The sequence below is a fragment of the Populus euphratica genome, unplaced genomic scaffold, assembly GCF_000495115.2.
Source record: "Populus euphratica unplaced genomic scaffold, PopEup_1.0 scaffold81.1, whole genome shotgun sequence".
NCBI classification, from domain to species: Eukaryota; Viridiplantae; Streptophyta; class Magnoliopsida; order Malpighiales; family Salicaceae; genus Populus; species Populus euphratica.
The window spans coordinates 1-19,618 of NW_011499945.1; the positions used below are offsets into that span (position 1 = coordinate 1).

The 19,618-nt window shown below is 32.3% G+C and overlaps 2 protein-coding genes across 2 annotated transcripts; one reads left to right on the forward strand and one right to left on the reverse strand.

Moving 5' to 3' along the window:
* Positions 1-1,494: 1,494 nt before the first annotated feature.
* Positions 1,495-4,271, forward strand: LOC105137395 ((S)-coclaurine N-methyltransferase-like; the record flags this gene model as incomplete). Its single annotated transcript, XM_011043119.1, has 13 exons — positions 1,495-1,617; positions 1,731-1,826; positions 1,914-1,969; positions 2,043-2,166; positions 2,346-2,408; positions 2,533-2,592; positions 2,688-2,849; positions 2,969-3,042; positions 3,122-3,215; positions 3,375-3,511; positions 3,615-3,695; positions 3,774-3,879; positions 4,041-4,271. Coding segments are annotated over 13 exons (1,260 nt in total), but the record flags the coding sequence as incomplete, so codon positions are not given.
* A 4,752-nt stretch (positions 4,272-9,023) lies between these two features.
* LOC105137507 (glycine-rich cell wall structural protein 1.0-like) lies at positions 9,024-9,599 on the reverse strand. The gene has a single exon (XM_011043271.1). The coding sequence runs from the start codon at positions 9,597-9,599 to the stop codon at positions 9,024-9,026; it is 576 nt and encodes a 191-aa protein (XP_011041573.1).
* Positions 9,600-19,618: the final 10,019 nt, after the last annotated feature.

Consider the following 19,618-nt stretch of genomic DNA (forward strand, 5'->3'; position numbering starts at 1 on the left):
AAAAAGAAAGGAAAGGAAGGGAAGAAACAGAAAAGAAAGAAAGAAGAAAGGAACAAAATCAAAGAGAAATAAAAAAAAAAGAGAAAGATAAACTCCTCAACCTCTCACCATTTTCTTCTCTCTGTCAGCTTCTTTGCTACTTCTAGAACCACCACAAATTTGCCTCATTACAACCATAATGTCGTCGTGAGTCACTGCCATGTCAGCTTTCCCCTCTCCTTCTCCCTTTATCTCCACTATTTTGCTAGTGAACAGTGGAGAGTTAGAATAGAGTATGTTGGGTTGAATTTAACCCAACCCCTATTTTAGGCCAATCTCGGTCCATTTTATTTTAGGCTGAATCTTGGCCAAACTAGGATGAGCTCAGCCTACATCACTGGGTTGGGCTTATCCCAATATATTTTATTATATAATTATAATATTATATTATATTATATATTAAACAAAAAAAGCAACAAAAAATTTCAAAAATCCTTTTAAAAAATTTGTGATTTTCTCATGAATTTTCTATCATTTTCTTTTAATATTGATTTGTATTTTTATACTGTAAAGATATAAATTCCATATTAAAGTACCTAGTTTTCTCGAAAATGTTGAAAAAAAATATATATAGAAAAAAAAATATTGTTTTCATGCATACCATCAAGTCAATCAAAAATATAAAAAAATATTCATATTGTATTTTCATACAATAAAAATTCAATTTTTTTTTTTGTATTAACATGCGTTTTGAGCTTTTAATAACCAGTTTATTAAAGCTATAAGAACTAGTGCTAAATTTCAAAAATACTAAAAAAAGCTATTTTTTTTCTTTTAGTATTTAGGATTACAAACTTATGATGTATTTTTAATATTAAAAAGGTATTTGTTTTATATATATATTTTGGACATTAGAATGACTAAGTTTTTTTACTTGATAATATAAGAATGTTCTTATTAAGGAAGTCTTTTCTTAAACTTTAAATAGATCAACAATTATAAAACACAATAATACTTTAGTTATATCAAATAATTAAACAATGTAGCTTGCCTCATGTAAGGTATATTAGTAGTGCCAATACTTTTTTTTTTATATAATTAGTTTTTATGCTCAATCTCTAAGACCAGTTAGAATTTTTAGTGATCAAAATATTAGACGACAACTTTTATTTTTCTTTTCTACTAATAAAAAACAAGAATTACTTGTCTTTTTTTTCTCTTCTCAATTCATAAAGATAATCACTACAACGCCGCATCGCTTGCAACATTACCTTCTTAAGATAAGTATTAGTTGGAAGATATAATGAAAGCAACTAACTAATTCATTTATCACAAAGAAAATTCTAATTAATTAATTAAATAGATCTTATCCCTTCATTTATCTTATACATATAAGGAGTAAATTGAGGGTCGTCCAATCCCAATTTGTCTACCACCCACTTGGGTTTTTTTTTTGTCTGTTTTAATGATACTTTTTACCTTCGAGGGAACTAACTCGAATTTAATGTCATTTGATTTGGACTGTGCTGTCACAGCTTAGAGGAGGAAGGGGGTGCAACTTTCACCTTCGAGGGAACTAGTAAAAAATGTTCTCTAGAAGTTGTTCTCAAAGTTCACAATCCTCAGTTTTACTGGAAGGTACGTTCTGCTTGTGGGTCTCCTTCTCGCTCAGCTAAGATTAAAAGCAACAATGTTGTTGCAATGCACGAAATTCTCAACATTTCATTACAATCATTAGAAAACGTTGTCAGGTAACGACGCGGGCTGACATAGGCCTTGCAGATGCTTATATTGATGGAGATTTTTCTTTTGCTGACAAAGACCAATGTCTTCTAGATCTTTTCATGGTGAGATAGATCATGTTTTTGTAACATATAGTGCTTTTCATTTCGGTTTTAACATCATTAATGAGACCATTAAAATTTATATTTTAGGTTCTGATTGCGAACAGAGATGCAAACAAATCTATCTCCAAGGCGAATAAGAAAAGGTATGTGATTTTGCTTCTTTTTATTCCTTTGATCCTATTGGATCATCTAATATTCATCTGTGGTTAAGTATAGGGGTTGGTGGACACCATCGTTATTTACAGCAGGTATTGCTTCCGCAAAGTTTTTCCTTCAGCATGTTCTGAGGCAAAATACTCTTACACAAGCTCGCAGGAACATCTCTCGTCATTATGACCTGGTATGGGATCATAACTTGTTAATTCTTTTGTTTAATAACGTCCACGCTGTAGGGAAAATAGATTGTGTGGAAATTGTGTGGAAATGCATGTACTAGCTAGTGCCATGTTCAGAATTCTGATGTTAGTGAAGGATCTTTCAGTTAGGCTTACATCTCTTCCTTTCATTTCGTTCTTCTAGAGTAACGAAGTTTTTTCTCTGTTCCTGGGAGAAACAATGGCATACTCGTCTGCAATATTTAAGGTCAGAAACCCAACCTTCCAATGTTTTTATTTTATTTTATTTGATGCAAAACAGGAATCTCATCCACTATGTGCCAAGGCTTTAACTTTTGATTATTTTATTTGCATGCGATGTTACATTATAGACTGAAGATGAAGACTTGAATACAGCTCAGTTGAGGAAAATCTCTGTTCTGATTGAAAAAGTGAGTGTAATATACAATCTCTTAACTGTTTCACCAGATTTTTAACAAATTTTAATTGATATACATACTATCATGTATTTTTTTAACCAATATAGGCAAGAATCGATAAGAAGCATGAAATTCTTGACATTGGTTGTGGCTGGGGAACTTTTGCTATTGAAGTTGTCAAACAAACAGGATGCAAATACACGGGTCTCACTCTATCTGTGGAGCAACTGAAATATGCAGAAATGAAAGTCAAGGAAGCTGGTCTGCAGGTATCTATGGGATGATAATTGATACATATAGCATCTACTTCTGTCTGAATTGTTGTTCAGACTGATTTTCTTAAGAAAAATATCTTCATTTTGAAGCTTATAACCTATTCTTTTACCAGGATCATATCAGACTTCTCCTCTGTGATTATCGTGAATTGCCTAAAGGCTATAAATACGATAGAATCGTATCTTGGTAAGATGCGTCTTCGCTAAATATATACCTATCATATCCCACCCAGACAGATGTCGTAAATTTTGATCTATTTTCCTAGTGAAATGATAGAGCATGTGGGTCATGAATACATGGAGGATTTTTTTAGTAGCTGCGAATCAGCATTGGCAGAAGATGGGCTTCTTGTTCTACAGGTATGACGAAAAAGGGAAGGAACCTCTCATTGTCTGAGTTGCAGTGCTGAGAGAAATGTGTTTGATTACTACATTTTCAACATTTAGCCTAGATAACTCCTTATCATCTTTACCATTCTACTTATTGCTAACCAGTAAAAATGGTTTGTTTTTCCTCAGTTCATATCAATAGCAGACGAGCGTTATGATGAGTACAGGCGAAGTTCTGATTTTATCAAGGAATATATTTTTCCCGGTGGATGTTTGCCTTCATTAAGTAGGATAACATCAGCCATGGGTGTTGCATCAAGACTCTGGTATGAGTTGTTTGTTTTGTTACACAGTACTTTAAAGCTTTGTTCTTACTTTTAGTTTGTCTGAATATTCTGTAATATACTAACACAAGTTTTGTTTGTGCAGCGTGGAGCATGTGGAAAATATAGGAAGTCATTACTATCATACGTTAAGAAGGTGGAGGAAAAATTTCTTGGAAAACAAGAGGTAGATATAATCATTTGATTTTTCTGTTCTCTGCAGAGTATGATGCCAGTAATAAACTTTTGTCATTCTTTTTCTTAGCAAAATTCTTGCCATGGGATTCGATGAAAAGTTCATCAGGACATGGGAGTATTACTTTGACTACTGCGCTGCTGGTTTCAAATCGTATACCCTTGGGGATTACCAGGTAAGTGCAGAATTGCATTCATCCCTTTCCGTCGAAAAGCTCATGAATAGCTTTCGGAGATGTAGGGACTATTTTGTATACAACATTAGAATCAATATTATATATAAAATTTAAAGATGCTCTACTCCCATATTAATGTTTTAACTTGTATGAAACTGCAGGTTGTATTTTCACGTCCTGGCAATGTTGTGGCATTAGGCAATCCATACAAAGGTTTTCCATCGGCATATCAACACCTTCTGTAGAAGAGAGACCGTTCTATGATATAAGCCGCCTCGAACTGTAGCTACTTACTTATTTCTTTAATTTCCAAGTTTGTTGTGTTGCAATAAAACTTTCTTGATTAGCTACAATGAATTGGCCGTTAGACAAAGAAATTGAGAACGTGAAAATGGTTTGGAAAATTAATTTTTTAAGACAGACATGTCATGATGTTCAAATTCAGACATCTCATTCAACCCAGGATGTGCAAATTTAGACATCCCTGTAACCGTATGGTGCGCTCTTGTACACCTATAATGTTCAAAAATCTCCATAAATTTGTTGTGCAAGAATCTTATTCGTTTTGATAAAGCAATCTGGTTATGTCTTGAGACTATCATCTATAAATTTTATATAGCAGTTTTGGATGTTTTGTTAGTGATTTCAGATAATCCTTCTAATTTTACAGCACTTGTAGAACAGTGCTTCTGGAACTGAAGCTGAACACATCGATTGGAAGATTAGACGAGCTTTAAGGTTTAGATCCAGGTATTGGCCCCAGTGATGGGGATGAGGCTACAATAGTTCTTTTAGAAAGTAATTGAGAGACAAGCTAGAGAGCGTCCTCCATCAAATGACAGCCTGATTGTGAAGGTTTTTGTTTTTGGCTGCAGGATTTTTTGGTTTTCTTACAAGTAGCAGTTGGCGTAGCATCAGGGATTTTTTAGCTTCTAATTACTTGGTCATCCAAGCCGCCTTCCCGTTGTTAATCGTGTCTGCTGTGTTGTAGCAAGAATAAAAAGATAAGGATCAACATTTTATGTTCTTACCTGATCCTAAAGATAGGCTAGATTTTTGGCTTCAGTCAATCACTGATGATAAATATATATGAGTTTGATAAGTTATTAAATTTACAATCTCTAGGCCTAGCCAAGTACCGAGCCTAAACATATAAGGTTTAATGAGCTACTAGACCCACTATATATAAGTTTAGTCGAGCATTGAACCTATATATAAATGAATTTGACAAGTTGCTAGACTCACTATATTTGAATCCATGCTCGTTTTAACTCTAAAGAATCTTAGGCTATATGATTAAGCTATAAGTTAAAAATATTTTTTTTTTGATAAGTTAGTGATATTTTATCTTAATAAATCAGAGATGTTTTACTTATATTTTAACCTATTTTCTTTAAAAAGTGATAAGCTCTTTGAGCTATAAAAGAGATCACGATATCTTTTAAAGTCAATTTTTTTTTTCTCTCCTTCTTATTGCATATGTATTTTTGAAATTCTTTTCTAAAAGATGATTGCATTTTTTCTGAAATGACACTTATTTAAATATAAAAAAATCCTTATATTTATAAAAGATGACTTTTAAAGGATATCAAGTATTATTCATTGACTACATTAACTAAAAAAAATAATTCAGATGATTGGAACTAGAAGATCAACCTATTATCTAAGATTTCAGCTTAACTCTCAAGTTCATCGGGTAAATTCGAACCTCTTCAAAAACTTTCGTTCTTTTCAAGCTCAGCCACTGTGTATTGGAAAGAAGAAAACAAATTTGAGAGCAAAAGACTGAAATAAATAAGGCTTCCAAAGACATGGAATGCTTTCTTTTACATCTACAGACTACAGCAATGGTCAGGAAGAAAATGATGAATAAATATCCCTATGATACTTGGGTACACGTCAAGTCAGATGTTTTGCTGCATAGCCTAAAGGGTGGTGAGGCCTCATCAGAGCATGTAATTGCATGTATTTTGACTTCGAATAGTCTTTACCTCTCGCAGTAAATATATTTATTCTAGTCAAGTAGAGTTAAGTGATTTTGCTTCTTTTTATTCCTACGATCCTATCGGATCATCTAATATTCACCTGTATTTGAATATAAAAAAATTACTAGTAGCATTCTAAAAAAAACCCTTTATTTTGCTCTTCATTAAAATAAAAATCCAAAATAGTAGTTTTAAATATTTCGGCATTGTCATAAAAAAATCAAAAATACTTTGCATGAATATTTAACTTAATAACAAGTTTATTAATTATATCAGGATTTGGTCTAAATTAAAAGGCCCATTGAACTAACATACTCAAATTAATTTATAAAATAATAAAAACATCAAATGTATGTTACTTATGTTTAAGACAAATGGACTCAGTCAATACCCTCAACATTAAGAAAATAAAAACATAAATCCTAAATTTTCAAAAAAAAATAATTTTTTTTTATCTAAATAATCTTTTCAATTTGTATTAACGACACCAAAGTTAAAAATACCCACTTGGATTAATATCCACCCATTCTTGAATTGAAAAAATCATCCTCATATTCACTAATGATTGAATATTTGTATTTTACAATGCAAAAACTGAAAATACTTTTGATATTCATTAACATTAACATTAGAGTTAAGTATATTAATATTATAATTAGAATTAATTTTGAAATCCAATATTTATTGACATCAAAACTAAAAAAATCATACATTCTCTTCATATAATACTTATCAAAATCAAAATTAAAAATATTTTTAATTAAATATTTATTAATATTAGAATAAAAAATATTATAGTTCAATCATCAATAGCATAATACAATAGACCATTTGTAATAATATAATTTTTTTTAAATAAAATATTTTAAAAGTGATAATATTTTTTTTAGGGTAATCAATTCTATATTATAAAATATTTATCGATTAATTAGGATTCATAATAACATAATACTAGATGATAATTAAGTTGATAATAACTAATAACTAGATGATAAATCTTTAATCTAGACATTTCTCTTCAAAAATATAAAATGCTAAATATCTTTTTTGTTTTTTCAAAGCTCATCGCAAATTCGGGTACAGGCTCCTGCAATAAATTTTATTGTAAATGACTGGAATCTGTGAGAATCTTGCTTTTGACTTGGGAAAAAGATTCCCTTGCGGGAAAGATTCAGAATGCAACTTTGATTCTATTTTCAAATAAAGAATTTTATTTTGATTTTATGGGGTGATCCAGTATTTCATTAATTTATTCCCCGCGCTATTATTATTGGGGATGGAGTCAGAATCTTTTGGAATTAATTTTTTTAATCTAGACTAATGAAAACCTTTTAATGTTAATATTAAAATCATTACAATGGTTAAAACTTAAAATTTTTCAAACCAACTCTTTATTTAATTTAAATTTTAATTTAAATTATATACAAATTATCCTAACATAATCTTGTTAACTAAATAAATTTTAAAAAATAAAATAAAAAATAAATCAAGTTAAAATTACAATTAATTTGTTAAATATACTACTTGAATTATATATTATAATAGGTCAGATTATTTTTTTATTTTATTATTTAATAAAAATATACAAATTAATTTACTATTAATCCAATACTAAAAAAATAAAATTAAATAAAAATATCATATTAATTAATAAAACAAAAAAAAAAGACAATAGATAAAAAAGGGCCACAAATACCAAAAGAGCCAGTACAACAAAACTCGGGCACATGGGCAGTAGATCCACAGTTCTTCCCATGCAAGAACAGGTACCCTTCTCCATGCCAATGGAATATCATCACCTACCTTTTGTCCTAAATAGCAAATATGACAGAACAACCATGAAATGTCATATTAATTAAAAGCGACACCATTTTTTCTATCAATAATACAATCTGTTCTCTATGAAAAAATTCCAAGGCCGAAGTATATAAACACCCTTAATCATTGGATAAGCAAGAACTAGCACGACCAAGCTGACAACCAGAAAGTAATTTATAGCAAAACAAGTCCCAATCAACGTTAGTGAAAGCACAGGCAAACCATTGGAAGTCAGGCGAGGCCATACGAGTTCTATGCCAGCCATGTCATTCCTAACCTTCACTTTATTTTTTTCTTCATGTATTTTTCATTTTTTACGTACACATATTTTGATTTAATGATGTAGTCACGTTCACAAAAGCAAAAGGTTTTTGAATAGTTAGATGGGACTGCCACAACCATACGTATTATATAAATAACCTAACATATGATGGTTTTATAAACTAGTGAAATATAAATAAATAGGCAGATCTTATGACCTAACAAGTTGATTTGTAGATCATATAAAGCTCGAGGTTTAGTTCTTTTGCAGTCTTGAAGCATCAATGGCCGCTGCAAATTGTTCCTCTGGAGAAAGTTGTGCTGCTTTGATCCGTGGAAAACAAATGTCACCTTCTCGGTTCGTGATAAAGATTTATCTTGGTTCCTAATAAAGATAAGTTGCCATAAAATGTAATTAAAGCCATCAATGGCATTCCAAGATCTATGAGCATTTTCTATTGATAATGTTTCTGGTGCTCTAAACAATTGGAACGCAATCTAGTCCAGCGCATAACTACCCATTTACGAAGTGATGAACCCGAGTGCTTATAGCTCCACTGCTATCAGTTAATAACTCTCAATTCAATCTCAGTAAGCCTACTTGTCATATCAAATCAAGCAAATCAAGTTCTAGAATTCGCCTCTAGCATCTTATTCCCAGTCAAAAACAGACCAAAAGGTGCGCACTAGTGAAGATAACATAAACAAATACATATCTGAGATCAAACCAACACAGATATTATATGCGCAGTAGATTAAACACTATGATAGAGAGCTGAAAAGTTCCAGAACAGCTAGAAGATAAATTGTAAGCACGCCGAATTAAGAGCTACACTCAATAAGCGAATATTAAATAAGATGGGCATCTAGTCTGCCTTGGGCTACTTATTATAGACTAGCAAAATAGATAGTGCAAACTACTGGGATTAAAGCAATCCAACCATTCCCAAAGTGCATCATCCGATTTGAGCCACTCCCCTGGTGCTGGGAGCAAGAAATCTTCAGAGAACCTCATGAAAACAGCTGGACACGCCCACAAACAAAGATGTAGACCTAGTAGGCAACCAAGGTGTTCACAAATCACTGTTGTTGGGCTTTTCGAGCCTGAGAACTACCATAACCACCGCCATATCCAACCTGTCCACCATGAGGACCATTTGCTTGAGGAGCCCCATAATTTCCAGAAGCTTGTGATTGCTCAGATCTCCACGCTGCATTTCCATACCCAGAATTTCCATTTGCATCACCATATCCACTCCCCATGTAGCCGCCACCACTCCCCTGCAGCTCTGCTCCACCAGGACCACCAACGTTACTGTTTGGGGTGCCCCCAGAACGTCCTAGTTCTGCTCCACCAGGACCGCCAACGTTACTCTTTGGAGTGCCCCCACGTCCTGCAACAGCACCATACCCAGCTGGATTCCCCCCACGTCTTGCAACAGCACCATACCCAGCTGGATTCCCATATGATCCATCATTTCCACCGTAACTACCGTACCCATAACCTCGATTCCCATACCCAGCGGCTTCACCAGGAGATTGACCAGCAAGTACTGAACCAGGGCCACCACTGCCAGCCCCAGCAATTTGAGCTCCCCAGGAATCAGCATTCCCATAACCCATAGCACCATAGCCAGATGAACCTTGACTGTTCATCAAGAGGGTCCCCTTGCCTTAAACCTTAACTGAATTCTCTATTAGGAGAGCTGTTGATCAATATGGTCATTTTAGAAGTGGATAAGCATTCAAAAATCAATTTTTTTTTTCAAAAAGAACCAATTCCTATAAAATCCATAGTAATATCAATATGATCTCATAAAATCAAGTTGAAAGCTTTCTGAAAATTCACCTTTAATAAAAAATTATACCCCCTAACTACAAATATAATTCAGAATAATTGAAATGCTAGACCTATTAGTTAGCCAACCTTTTATTTATATATATATAGAGAGAGAGCAATATACAATAGTAAAGGTTATAACACAAGAGTATTACTATAATATTTTCTATATATTATACCTATAATATTTTTTATGTAGATACATTTTATAATATGGTCCTTCAAGTTGAGGGTGGATAATCGACCTGAAACTTGAATCGAAAAGCAGTAAATAGAGTAGTAGAAAATGAATTAGTAAGAACATCAACAAGTTGATCATGAGAGGAGATAAAACCATTCTAAATCTCTTTCTTCGTAACTCGGTTTTGTATAAAATGATAGTCAACCTCAATGTGTTTAGTACAATCATGAAAGGTAGGATTTGTAGATTAATAAATAGCGCCGAGATTATCATATCAAATAGTAGGAGTAAAAGCAGAATGAATCTGCAAATCTCTTAATAGATATTGAAGCCAAATAACCTCAGCAGTGTCATCTGCCAAGGTTTTATACTCAGCTTTAGTGGAGGAGTGAACAACTGTTGTGCGTTGCTTGTTTGATTTTCATGAAATTAGCATCTAACCAATGAAGACAAGATAACCACCCGTAGACTTGTGATCATCAGTACTATTTGCCCAATCTGCATTTGTAAAACTAAGTAGATCAAATAAGGAACTATAAGTGATATGTAGGCCATAGGTGGTCGTACCCCATAATAATATAGAATGTGTTTAGTGACACCCCAATAATAATCTGTAGGAGCATATATAAACTGATAGACTCTATTGGCTACAAAACAGATATTTAGTCTCGTAAAAATGAGATATTAAAGAGCACCCATAATCTGATGAAACTGTGTAGGATTAGAAAATAAGGAATATGGTATTATGGTGACTTTGAAAGGACAGATAGATGTATCAACAGGTTTGTAAGAAGTCATACCAGTTCGAGTAAGGGTGTCAAGGATATACTTATGTTGTCGTAACATAGTTCGAGTAAGAGTGTCAAGGATATACTTATGTTGTCGTAACATCAAACTTATAGCAGTGAATTGAACCTCAATGCCTAAAAAATAGTAAATAACGCCTATGTCACGAAGCTTGAACTCTGAACTGAGTAAACTGTATTAAGCGGTGAAGCACAATAACGTTGCTATTCGTAATTAGAATGTCATCAATATAAACCAAAAGATAAAATATATCAGCACCAACATATAAGATAAATAAAGAAGTGTTAACCTTGGAAGCATGAAAACCAATAAAAAGTAGAAAGTAAATCAGATGAGTGTACCATGGGGCCTGTTTTAAACCATATAGCGATTTATGCAACCGGTATACAAGGGAAGAGCAGAATCAATAAAACCTGGTGGTTGTTTCATGTAGATCTCTTCAGCAAGAATACCATTAAGGAAAACATTATAAATATCAAGTTGATGGATCTAACGATCGATGGCTTAATAATAGGACTGAAAGTTTTAGAATAATCAATGCCTTCTTGGTGAGTAAAGCCTCTAGCAACCAAATATGCCTTATATTGCTCAATATTGACATCCACATTACATTTTATTTTATACACTTATCAATTACCAACAACATTTATCGAAGGATGAAAGGGAACTAAGGACTAGGTGTTATTGAAGCGTAGGGCCTGGATTTCATCACGTATATCACTATGCCACACCTCATACTTGTTAGAATCAGAGAAGGCAATGGACTTAGAGGTAGAGAGGACATTACCTGAGAGATAGGTGCAGTAGAAAAGGTTGTAGATGCTGTGAGAAATGTAGTTTTTGGTAGCCATGGATGAAGAACCATCGGATGCTGACGGGCAGCAGATCAAGGGGGAGAAGAATTTGAATTGGAAGTTGTTGAAGCGGATAAGAGGAAAGATCAACAAAGAGTTGCAGATCTGTAGAGGGATCTGCCAAAGAACCAGAGTTCGCAACAACAGATGAAGGAGAGCCTGTTGTAGAATCTGTGTTGGCTATAGTAACAAACCTAGAAATATGCAACTTTGAAGAAGGAGAATATATGCCTGCATAATGATCATCAGAAAAACATGCAGATGGTGACATAACGGTAAGGCTATGGGACCGTGGTATGGTGGCAGATAAGGGTGGGAAATGTGGTAGCTGTGTTTATGGGGCAAGAAGTGCAGCAAAGCCTTTAAAAGAGGTGATTGACGACTCTGCTGGGTGAAAAATATGAGAGGTAATTAAGGCTGACAAGTGTGTAGGCTAGGTAGAGGTGGATGTGGGCGGACTATCTGTTCAAAATTAGCAAATGGAAACATATTTTCATGAAAACAAACATGATGGAAGACGTATATACATTGAGACGCTAAATCAAGACAACGATAACCAAGATGAGAGGAACTATACTCTAAGAACACACATGGAGATGAACGAAAATCCAACTTATGAGCATGGTATGGACGCAAAAAAATAAAATAAAAATAAAGACATCTAAAAGTATGTAAAAAATAATAATTAGGAGTACAATTAAATAAATATTAAAAAGGAGATTGATTTTGGAGGACAAGAGTGGACATGCGATTAATGAGATATACTAATGATTCAAATATATAATTCCAAAATCATAACGGGGCACTGCATTGTCCTAGGAGGGTATGACTTGTTTCAACAATATGATCATGGTGATGCTTAATGCTGGTATTTTGCTCATGTGTATGAGGACAAATTAACCTATGATGAATACCAATAGTTTGAAAGAAATTGTTTAACTTGTGATGTTCATCACCCTAATTAGTTTGAACGAATTTAATTTTGTGGGAAAACTAATGCTCAATAAGTTGTTGGAAACATTGAAATATAGAAAACACATCTGATTTGGCAACAAGAGGATAATACCAAGTATATTTTGTATCTATATCAATAAAAATAACAAAGTAACAAAAATCATCAGAGAAAAACATAGTAGCAGGACCCCAAACATCACTGAATATTAAATTAAGTGGAGTAGAAGGTTTGTGACCTATAGGTCACAAAGATAAATGCAAAGACTTACCAAGCGGACAAACTTGACATTAAACAAGAGAGCACATAAAAGTACAAATTATTTTATTTTTGGAACTAACACATTGAAAATATAGGAAGTACGATGACCCAATTGGCGATGCCACATATCAACAATGACAGAGACACAAGGAGACCAATAAGCTTGAGGAATGGTGGTGGCAGAAGACTTAGAAAGGACATAAAAACCATCAGTGCTCTGACCAGAAAGGAGCACTGCTTTAGTGGTGAGATCCTTTACATAAAACATAGAGGCATGAAATTCAAAGTAAATATTATTATTATGTTAAAATTTCTAAACAGATAGCAATGGTTTGGTAATATGAGGAACATAAAGAACATTAGATAATGCCAATATTTGTTTAGGGGAACGTAACATGGTATGTCCAATATAGGATATGGATAGACCCTTACCGTCACCAACATGTAAAAAATCATTACAAAGTTAGGGTCTGAATCGATTAGAATCATAAGATCAGGCATAATGTGGTGGTTCGCACCGCTGACCAGGAACTAAATAGGGGTGGAAACTGGACCAACAACAAAGATGAGCATAGGGTTAGTGACCACTGCTATGAAAGTGAGCACATTATGAGGTTGTGTGGCCGAAGGAGAAGCATAGCTGACACTTAACATTTTGCTCAAAGGATCATTGAGGAGACCATTTCCCACCAGCAGGCCGTCTAGGCTGTTGCTAATGACCCTGCTTCTAGTATACGGGACAAAAGGAATGAGAACCATGAAAATCAGACCTATCATGGTTGTTGTACCTGTTGTTGTTGGAATGCTAGTTGTCATAGGAACGACTTCTATGACGGCCAAAACTGGCATTGTGCTGCTGTTGGGCAAGATGAGCAGAGGGCAACAGAGATGGATTTACAGCCAAGGATGGAAGAGAAGTCTTATACAGAAACTCATGAGTAAGAAAATGGCTGTGAAGGCCCGCGTATGACAGCGGTTCTGCCTTGGTCACAAGACTAGTTACCAAGTCTTTAAACTCACCATAAAGACCATGAAATAAATAGAGGTTGAAGTCTTCAAGAGAGAGGGGTTGACTAATAGTATCCAATTCATCAAATAATAACTTGGTGTGCTGATGTATGCAGTAACCGAAGCATCTCTTTGCCGAAGATCTTGAAAAGACCGATGAAGTTGCATAGTGCGAGAATTCAATGGAGAAGCGAATGTTTTCTTAAGAGTGTGCCAAACACAAGAAGAAGTTTGATGATTTACCACAAGATGCAGGACGTCCTTGGAGAGAAGGGAGAGTAACGCGCTTAAAATAAACTGATCATGTGCTTCTAATGAAAAGAAAGGTTGATTGTCGAATAAAAGCCATTAGAATAGTTAGAAACATGAGAGGGAGGACATGGCACTAGGCCATTGACATAGTAGGAAACACCTTGACCAAGAAGATATAACTTCATTTGCATTCACCAATAGAGATGGTGGTCGTAAACCTCAATGAGACCACTTGATGAGTGTTGGACAACACAACGATAGAAGGAGTTGTTGTCCTCATGATATAAGGACGTATGATAGAAACATGGGAGAAGGAACAATGGTTTTGCTTTACAGGTTGGGGTCGTTGTTGGTGGGAGAAAGAACCAGTAGCAACAACTTCTGAAGGGCTTGCTAGCTGGGCTGCACCGCCGATTTGGTGGGGAGAGAAGACGGTAGTGACAATAGAGTCCATTTAGAAGAGGAAGAGAAGAGGCCAACTGTAGGGGGAAAGGATAGAAGAGTACTAATGGCAAAAAGCTCTAATACAAAATTAAGAATAATTAAGAAACTTGACCTATGGATTAACCAATCTTTTATATATATATATGTGTGTGTGTGTGTGTGGGAAGCAATATACAATAGAAATGATAGAGGTTACAACATAAAAATGTGACTATAAAATTTTCTATACAGTATACCTATAATATTTTCTATATAAATAAATGCCACGAACCATCTCGTTAACTATTATAAATCTATTTAAAATCTGATGCCCAGCAATGAAAGCTGGCTAGTTGATACTAGTAACATCTGACAGAACACTCCGGAGGCTAGTAAACAAAAACTTTGGCACTATTTTGTATAATCCATGAATCAAGGTAATAGGCCGGAATTGAGAGAATATGTTTGGCCCCTTTGTCTTCGGAATCAACGCCACAAAAGAAGAACTAAAACCCATGGGCTTTCACATCTATAACAATGATCTGGAAGAAAACGATGAACAAGTATCTCTATGATGCTCAGCAACACGTCAAGTCCGATGATTTGCTGCGTGGTGTTAAGGATGGTGAGGCCTCAAGCATGTAATTGCAAATATTTTGACTTCGAATAAAAGATTGTGTCCTACGTCTTGCAGTAAACATATCTTGTTCAAGATTTAACTCCGGATCCGCGATACCACAATCATCCTAATAGATTGTTTTGCTGGACAAGTAACTAAAAGATTAGAGCACTGGTTCTTCATTGTTAATATCAACAGGGGACTTGAAGACAATCAAGAGATGTTTAGTTCCAGATTTAAGGCCCTGACAAATTCGGATTACAAATTTATGTTTTTCTTAAATTTTTTTCTCTTTATACTTGACCTTTTTATCATTTTATATTTGACCTATTAATTTATTACCATTTTTTTATCTTTATTTTTTTAATATTTTTTTTAGTTTTTCCTTTTTTTACACTTTTTTTGAAAAAATATTATTTTTTATTCTTTATACTTGTAATATTTATCACTATATACTTGGCCTATTTATACCATTATTTTTGTTTTTATCTTTACTTTTTTTTATAATTTTTTTGTATTTACACTTTTTTTGTAAAATTATTATACAAATATTAAGAAAATGATATTTCATTATAGCAATTGTAATATTATCACCTTTATTAACTTACATCATCATAACTATATTTTATTATATATAAGTATAGACTTTTTAATTCAGTTATATTTTTTATGTGATATCAAAAATATATCAATAACTCTTACATATTAATTGTTTTGTGTTAGAAAAAAACATTATTCGATCTGCAGTTAGGCATGCCAAATAAAAATGTTAACACTTCTTCTTCTTCTCTTTTTTTTGTGCATTTATTAGTATAGATGCAGTTAGGCATGCCAAATAGAAATGTTAACACTTCTTCTTCTTCTCTTTTTTTTGTGCATTTATTAGTATAGATGCAGTTAGGCATGCCAAATAGAAATGTTAACACTTCTTCTTCTTCTCTTTTTTTTGTGCATTTATTAGTATAGATGCAGTTAGGCATGCCAAATAGAAATGTTAACACTTCTTCTTCTTCTCTTTTTTTTGTGCATTTATTAGTATAGATGCAGTTAGGCATGCCAAATAGAAATGTTAACACTTCTTCTTCTTCTCTTTTTTTTGTGCATTTATTAGTATAGATGCAGTTAGGCATGCCAAATAGAAATGTTAACACTTCTTCTTCTTCTCTTTTTTTTGTGCATTTATTAGTATAGATGCAGTTAGGCATGCCAAATAGAAATGTTAACACTTCTTCTTCTTCTCTTTTTTTTGTGCATTTATTAGTATAGATGCAGTTAGGCATGCCAAATAGAAATGTTAACACTTCTTCTTCTTCTCTTTTTTTTGTGCATTTATTAGTATAGATGCAGTTAGGCATGCCAAATAGAAATGTTAACACTTCTTCTTCTTCTCTCTTTTTTATGCATTTATTAGTATAGATGGTTTTTAATTTATATAATTAAATGTATGCATAGTCCTTTTGATTTATAATCAGGATTTTCTTGTAAAAAAAAATACATTTGAAAAGCTTGCATATTTATTGTTTCTTTTCTAAAAACATTATTCAACCTAGTACTGCATGTCAAATAACTAGTAGTATTCTAAAACAATCCTTTATTTTGCTTTACACTAAAATAAAAATCCAAAATAATATTTTTACATATTTTAGCACTGTTGCAAAAAAAGAAAAATCTCAAAATACTTTACAATCATGACAACAATTTTATTATGTCCACGAAAATCTGATCTAAATTTAAAGGCTCATTAAGCTGGCATACTCAAATTTTCAAAATAATAAAATCATCAAATGTATGTTACTCATGTTTGAGGCAAATGGACTCATAGTGAGCCAACACCCTAAACATTAAAAATATAGTTCCTAAATTTTCAATAAAAATAAAAGTTTTTTTATTTATAAAAATAATCTTTTTAATTTATATTGATGACACCCGAGTTGAAAATTTCCACTTGGATTAATATCCACCAATTTCTTAAATGAAAATATCATCTTAATATTCACTAAATAAATATTCACTAGTGCTAGACTATTTGTATTCTACAGTGCCAAAGCTTAGAATACTTTTGATATTCATTAATGGTAAAGTTAAAAATATTAGCAATAGAAAAAAAATTAGCTTTGAATCCCAATATTCATTAACATTAAAATTAATTAGGAATATCAGACATTCTCTTCATATAATACTTATCAACACTAAAATTAAAAATATTTTTAGTTAAATAATCATTAATAATAGAATTAAGAATATTATAGGTCAATCATAAATAGCATAGCATAATAAACCCTTTATAATTTAAAATAAAACTAATAATATAGCCTACTTTAATTAGAATATTTTAAGAGTAATAATATGTTCTCTTTAGTGCATTCTGTTATAAATCATAAAATTTTTATTGATAAATTAAGATTTATAATAATATTAGATAATATTTTTTTAAAATAAGACGCTGGATATATATATATTTTTTTTCAAAGTTCGTGGCGAAGTCAGATAACGATAAGGCTCCTGCAATAAGTTTTATTACAAATAACTGGAATCTGTGAGAACCTTGCCTTTGGCTTTTCCTGCGGAGCACCTAAGTTTCAGAATGCAACTTTGATTCTATTTTCAAATAAAGAATTTTATTTTGATTTTATTTGGTGATCTTGTATTTGATTCGTTTATTTCCGGCATTATTATTGTAGGTTGGACCAAAATCTTTTGAAATTAAAAAAAATCTAGATAATAGAAAACTTTAAACTTGTTATAATCTTCAAACTTGAAAACTCTTAACCTAATTTTTTATTTATCTCAAATTTTAAATTAAATTATATATAAATTATTTTTACATAGCCTTGTTAATTAGATAGACTTAAAATAAATAAATAAATAAAGATAAATAAATGAGGTTAAACTTAACCAGTTCATTAAATTTATAACTCGGGTTATAAATTCAATTATATCAATTTTTTTTATTATACGATAAGAAATATAAAAATTGATTTACCATTAATTCAATACTAAAAAATAAAATTAAATAAAAATTTTATATTAAATAAATTTTTTTAAAAAAATGACAAACAAAACCGAATAGCCTATTAATTACAACAAAACTCGAGCACATGGACTTGAGAGAGGATCGCGGGTTAGTATCCTATCATCTGTGTTCTGAAAGAAAATATTGTTGTCGGGGAAATCCAACCTGCAACCTTGAGCCACCAAACACATATACTCCAACCAAACTAAGCTATGGCATGAAGTTGTTATTAAACAATTAAAAAAACTATTGACTTGGTTTATTTTTCATATGAACATGTAAACCGACACCAGTCCTTTTATAATACTAATAATAATAATAATAATTTGGAGTCATGTTTCTCTATAAATTTATCAATATTCCACTTCTATCTAAAATTTTTATAATTTCCAAATGTTGCTTCTAAAATTTCAGAGAAGTTCTGCTTCTTTTTTTGGGTCCATCAAATAGCCTCCGTTTTATTTTGTTTCTTGGTTTTATTTAAGTTTTATAAATGTTTACATCACGTTTGTTGATTTAAGAGGGAAAAAAAAAGGAGAAATAAAAGAAAAACATGAAAAAGTGAGCTTTTTGTAATAGTTGAAGAGTGAAATTGAAACTTATTAGAAACTATAGGGGTATTATTGGGAAATTTTTAGCTATGAGGTGTTAATTAATGCCTCACTTCCATTGACTCGAAAAAAAAGAAGAAGAAAGTAAGCCTTTTTATTTGAATTCTCATGAGCTGCCTGCACAAATTTTTTATACACACAATTTTTATATGGAAACACGGTTTTTTCTATGCAAGAACAGGTGCCCTTCTCTATGCCAATGGAATATCATCACGGCCCTTTTTTTAGTTTTTCCGATGCAAGAACAGGTGCCCTTCTCTTGGCCAATGGAATATCATCACGGACATTTTTTTATAAATAGCAAACATGACACCACAATCATGACATGCCATATTGGTCAAGAGCCATACTATTTTTTTCATCAATAATACAATCTTTTCTTCATGAAAAAATTCCAAGACCAAAATATATGAATACACTCATAAGTATGCAATGTGAATAGTAAGGAGAAGAGAATATTTTCTGATATATTATTTATCAATATAACAAATATATATATAGAAGTCAGTTGTTAAACTGGTACAAAAAATATATTCTATTTTTATATGTCGCTACACGACATCGGGTGACGGCTTCACTCCTCTTTTTGTTTTGTTTTTTTTTTAAAACAAAAGGAATTTAATTTTTTATTTGATTAGGGGGAAATAAAGATTTTATTTGGAGTCGCCATCTAGTAATTTGAGGGAACTAGAAATCCAAAATTAGACACTGGTCCCAGAGATTCGGATACTGGATTAGTTATGATTAAGGGAAGGTAGACATCATCTTTAAAACATCCTTTCAGAGAAATGTTACCCTTATTTGTGTGTTTTTCATTTGATTCAAATGCTATTATATTTTGAGCTTATTTGCAA

Excerpts from the sequence above, each read along its gene's own strand:
- LOC105137507 (XM_011043271.1), bottom strand. The coding sequence starts at position 9,599 with ATGAACAGTCAAGGTTCATCTGGCTATGGTGCTATGGGTTATGGGAAT.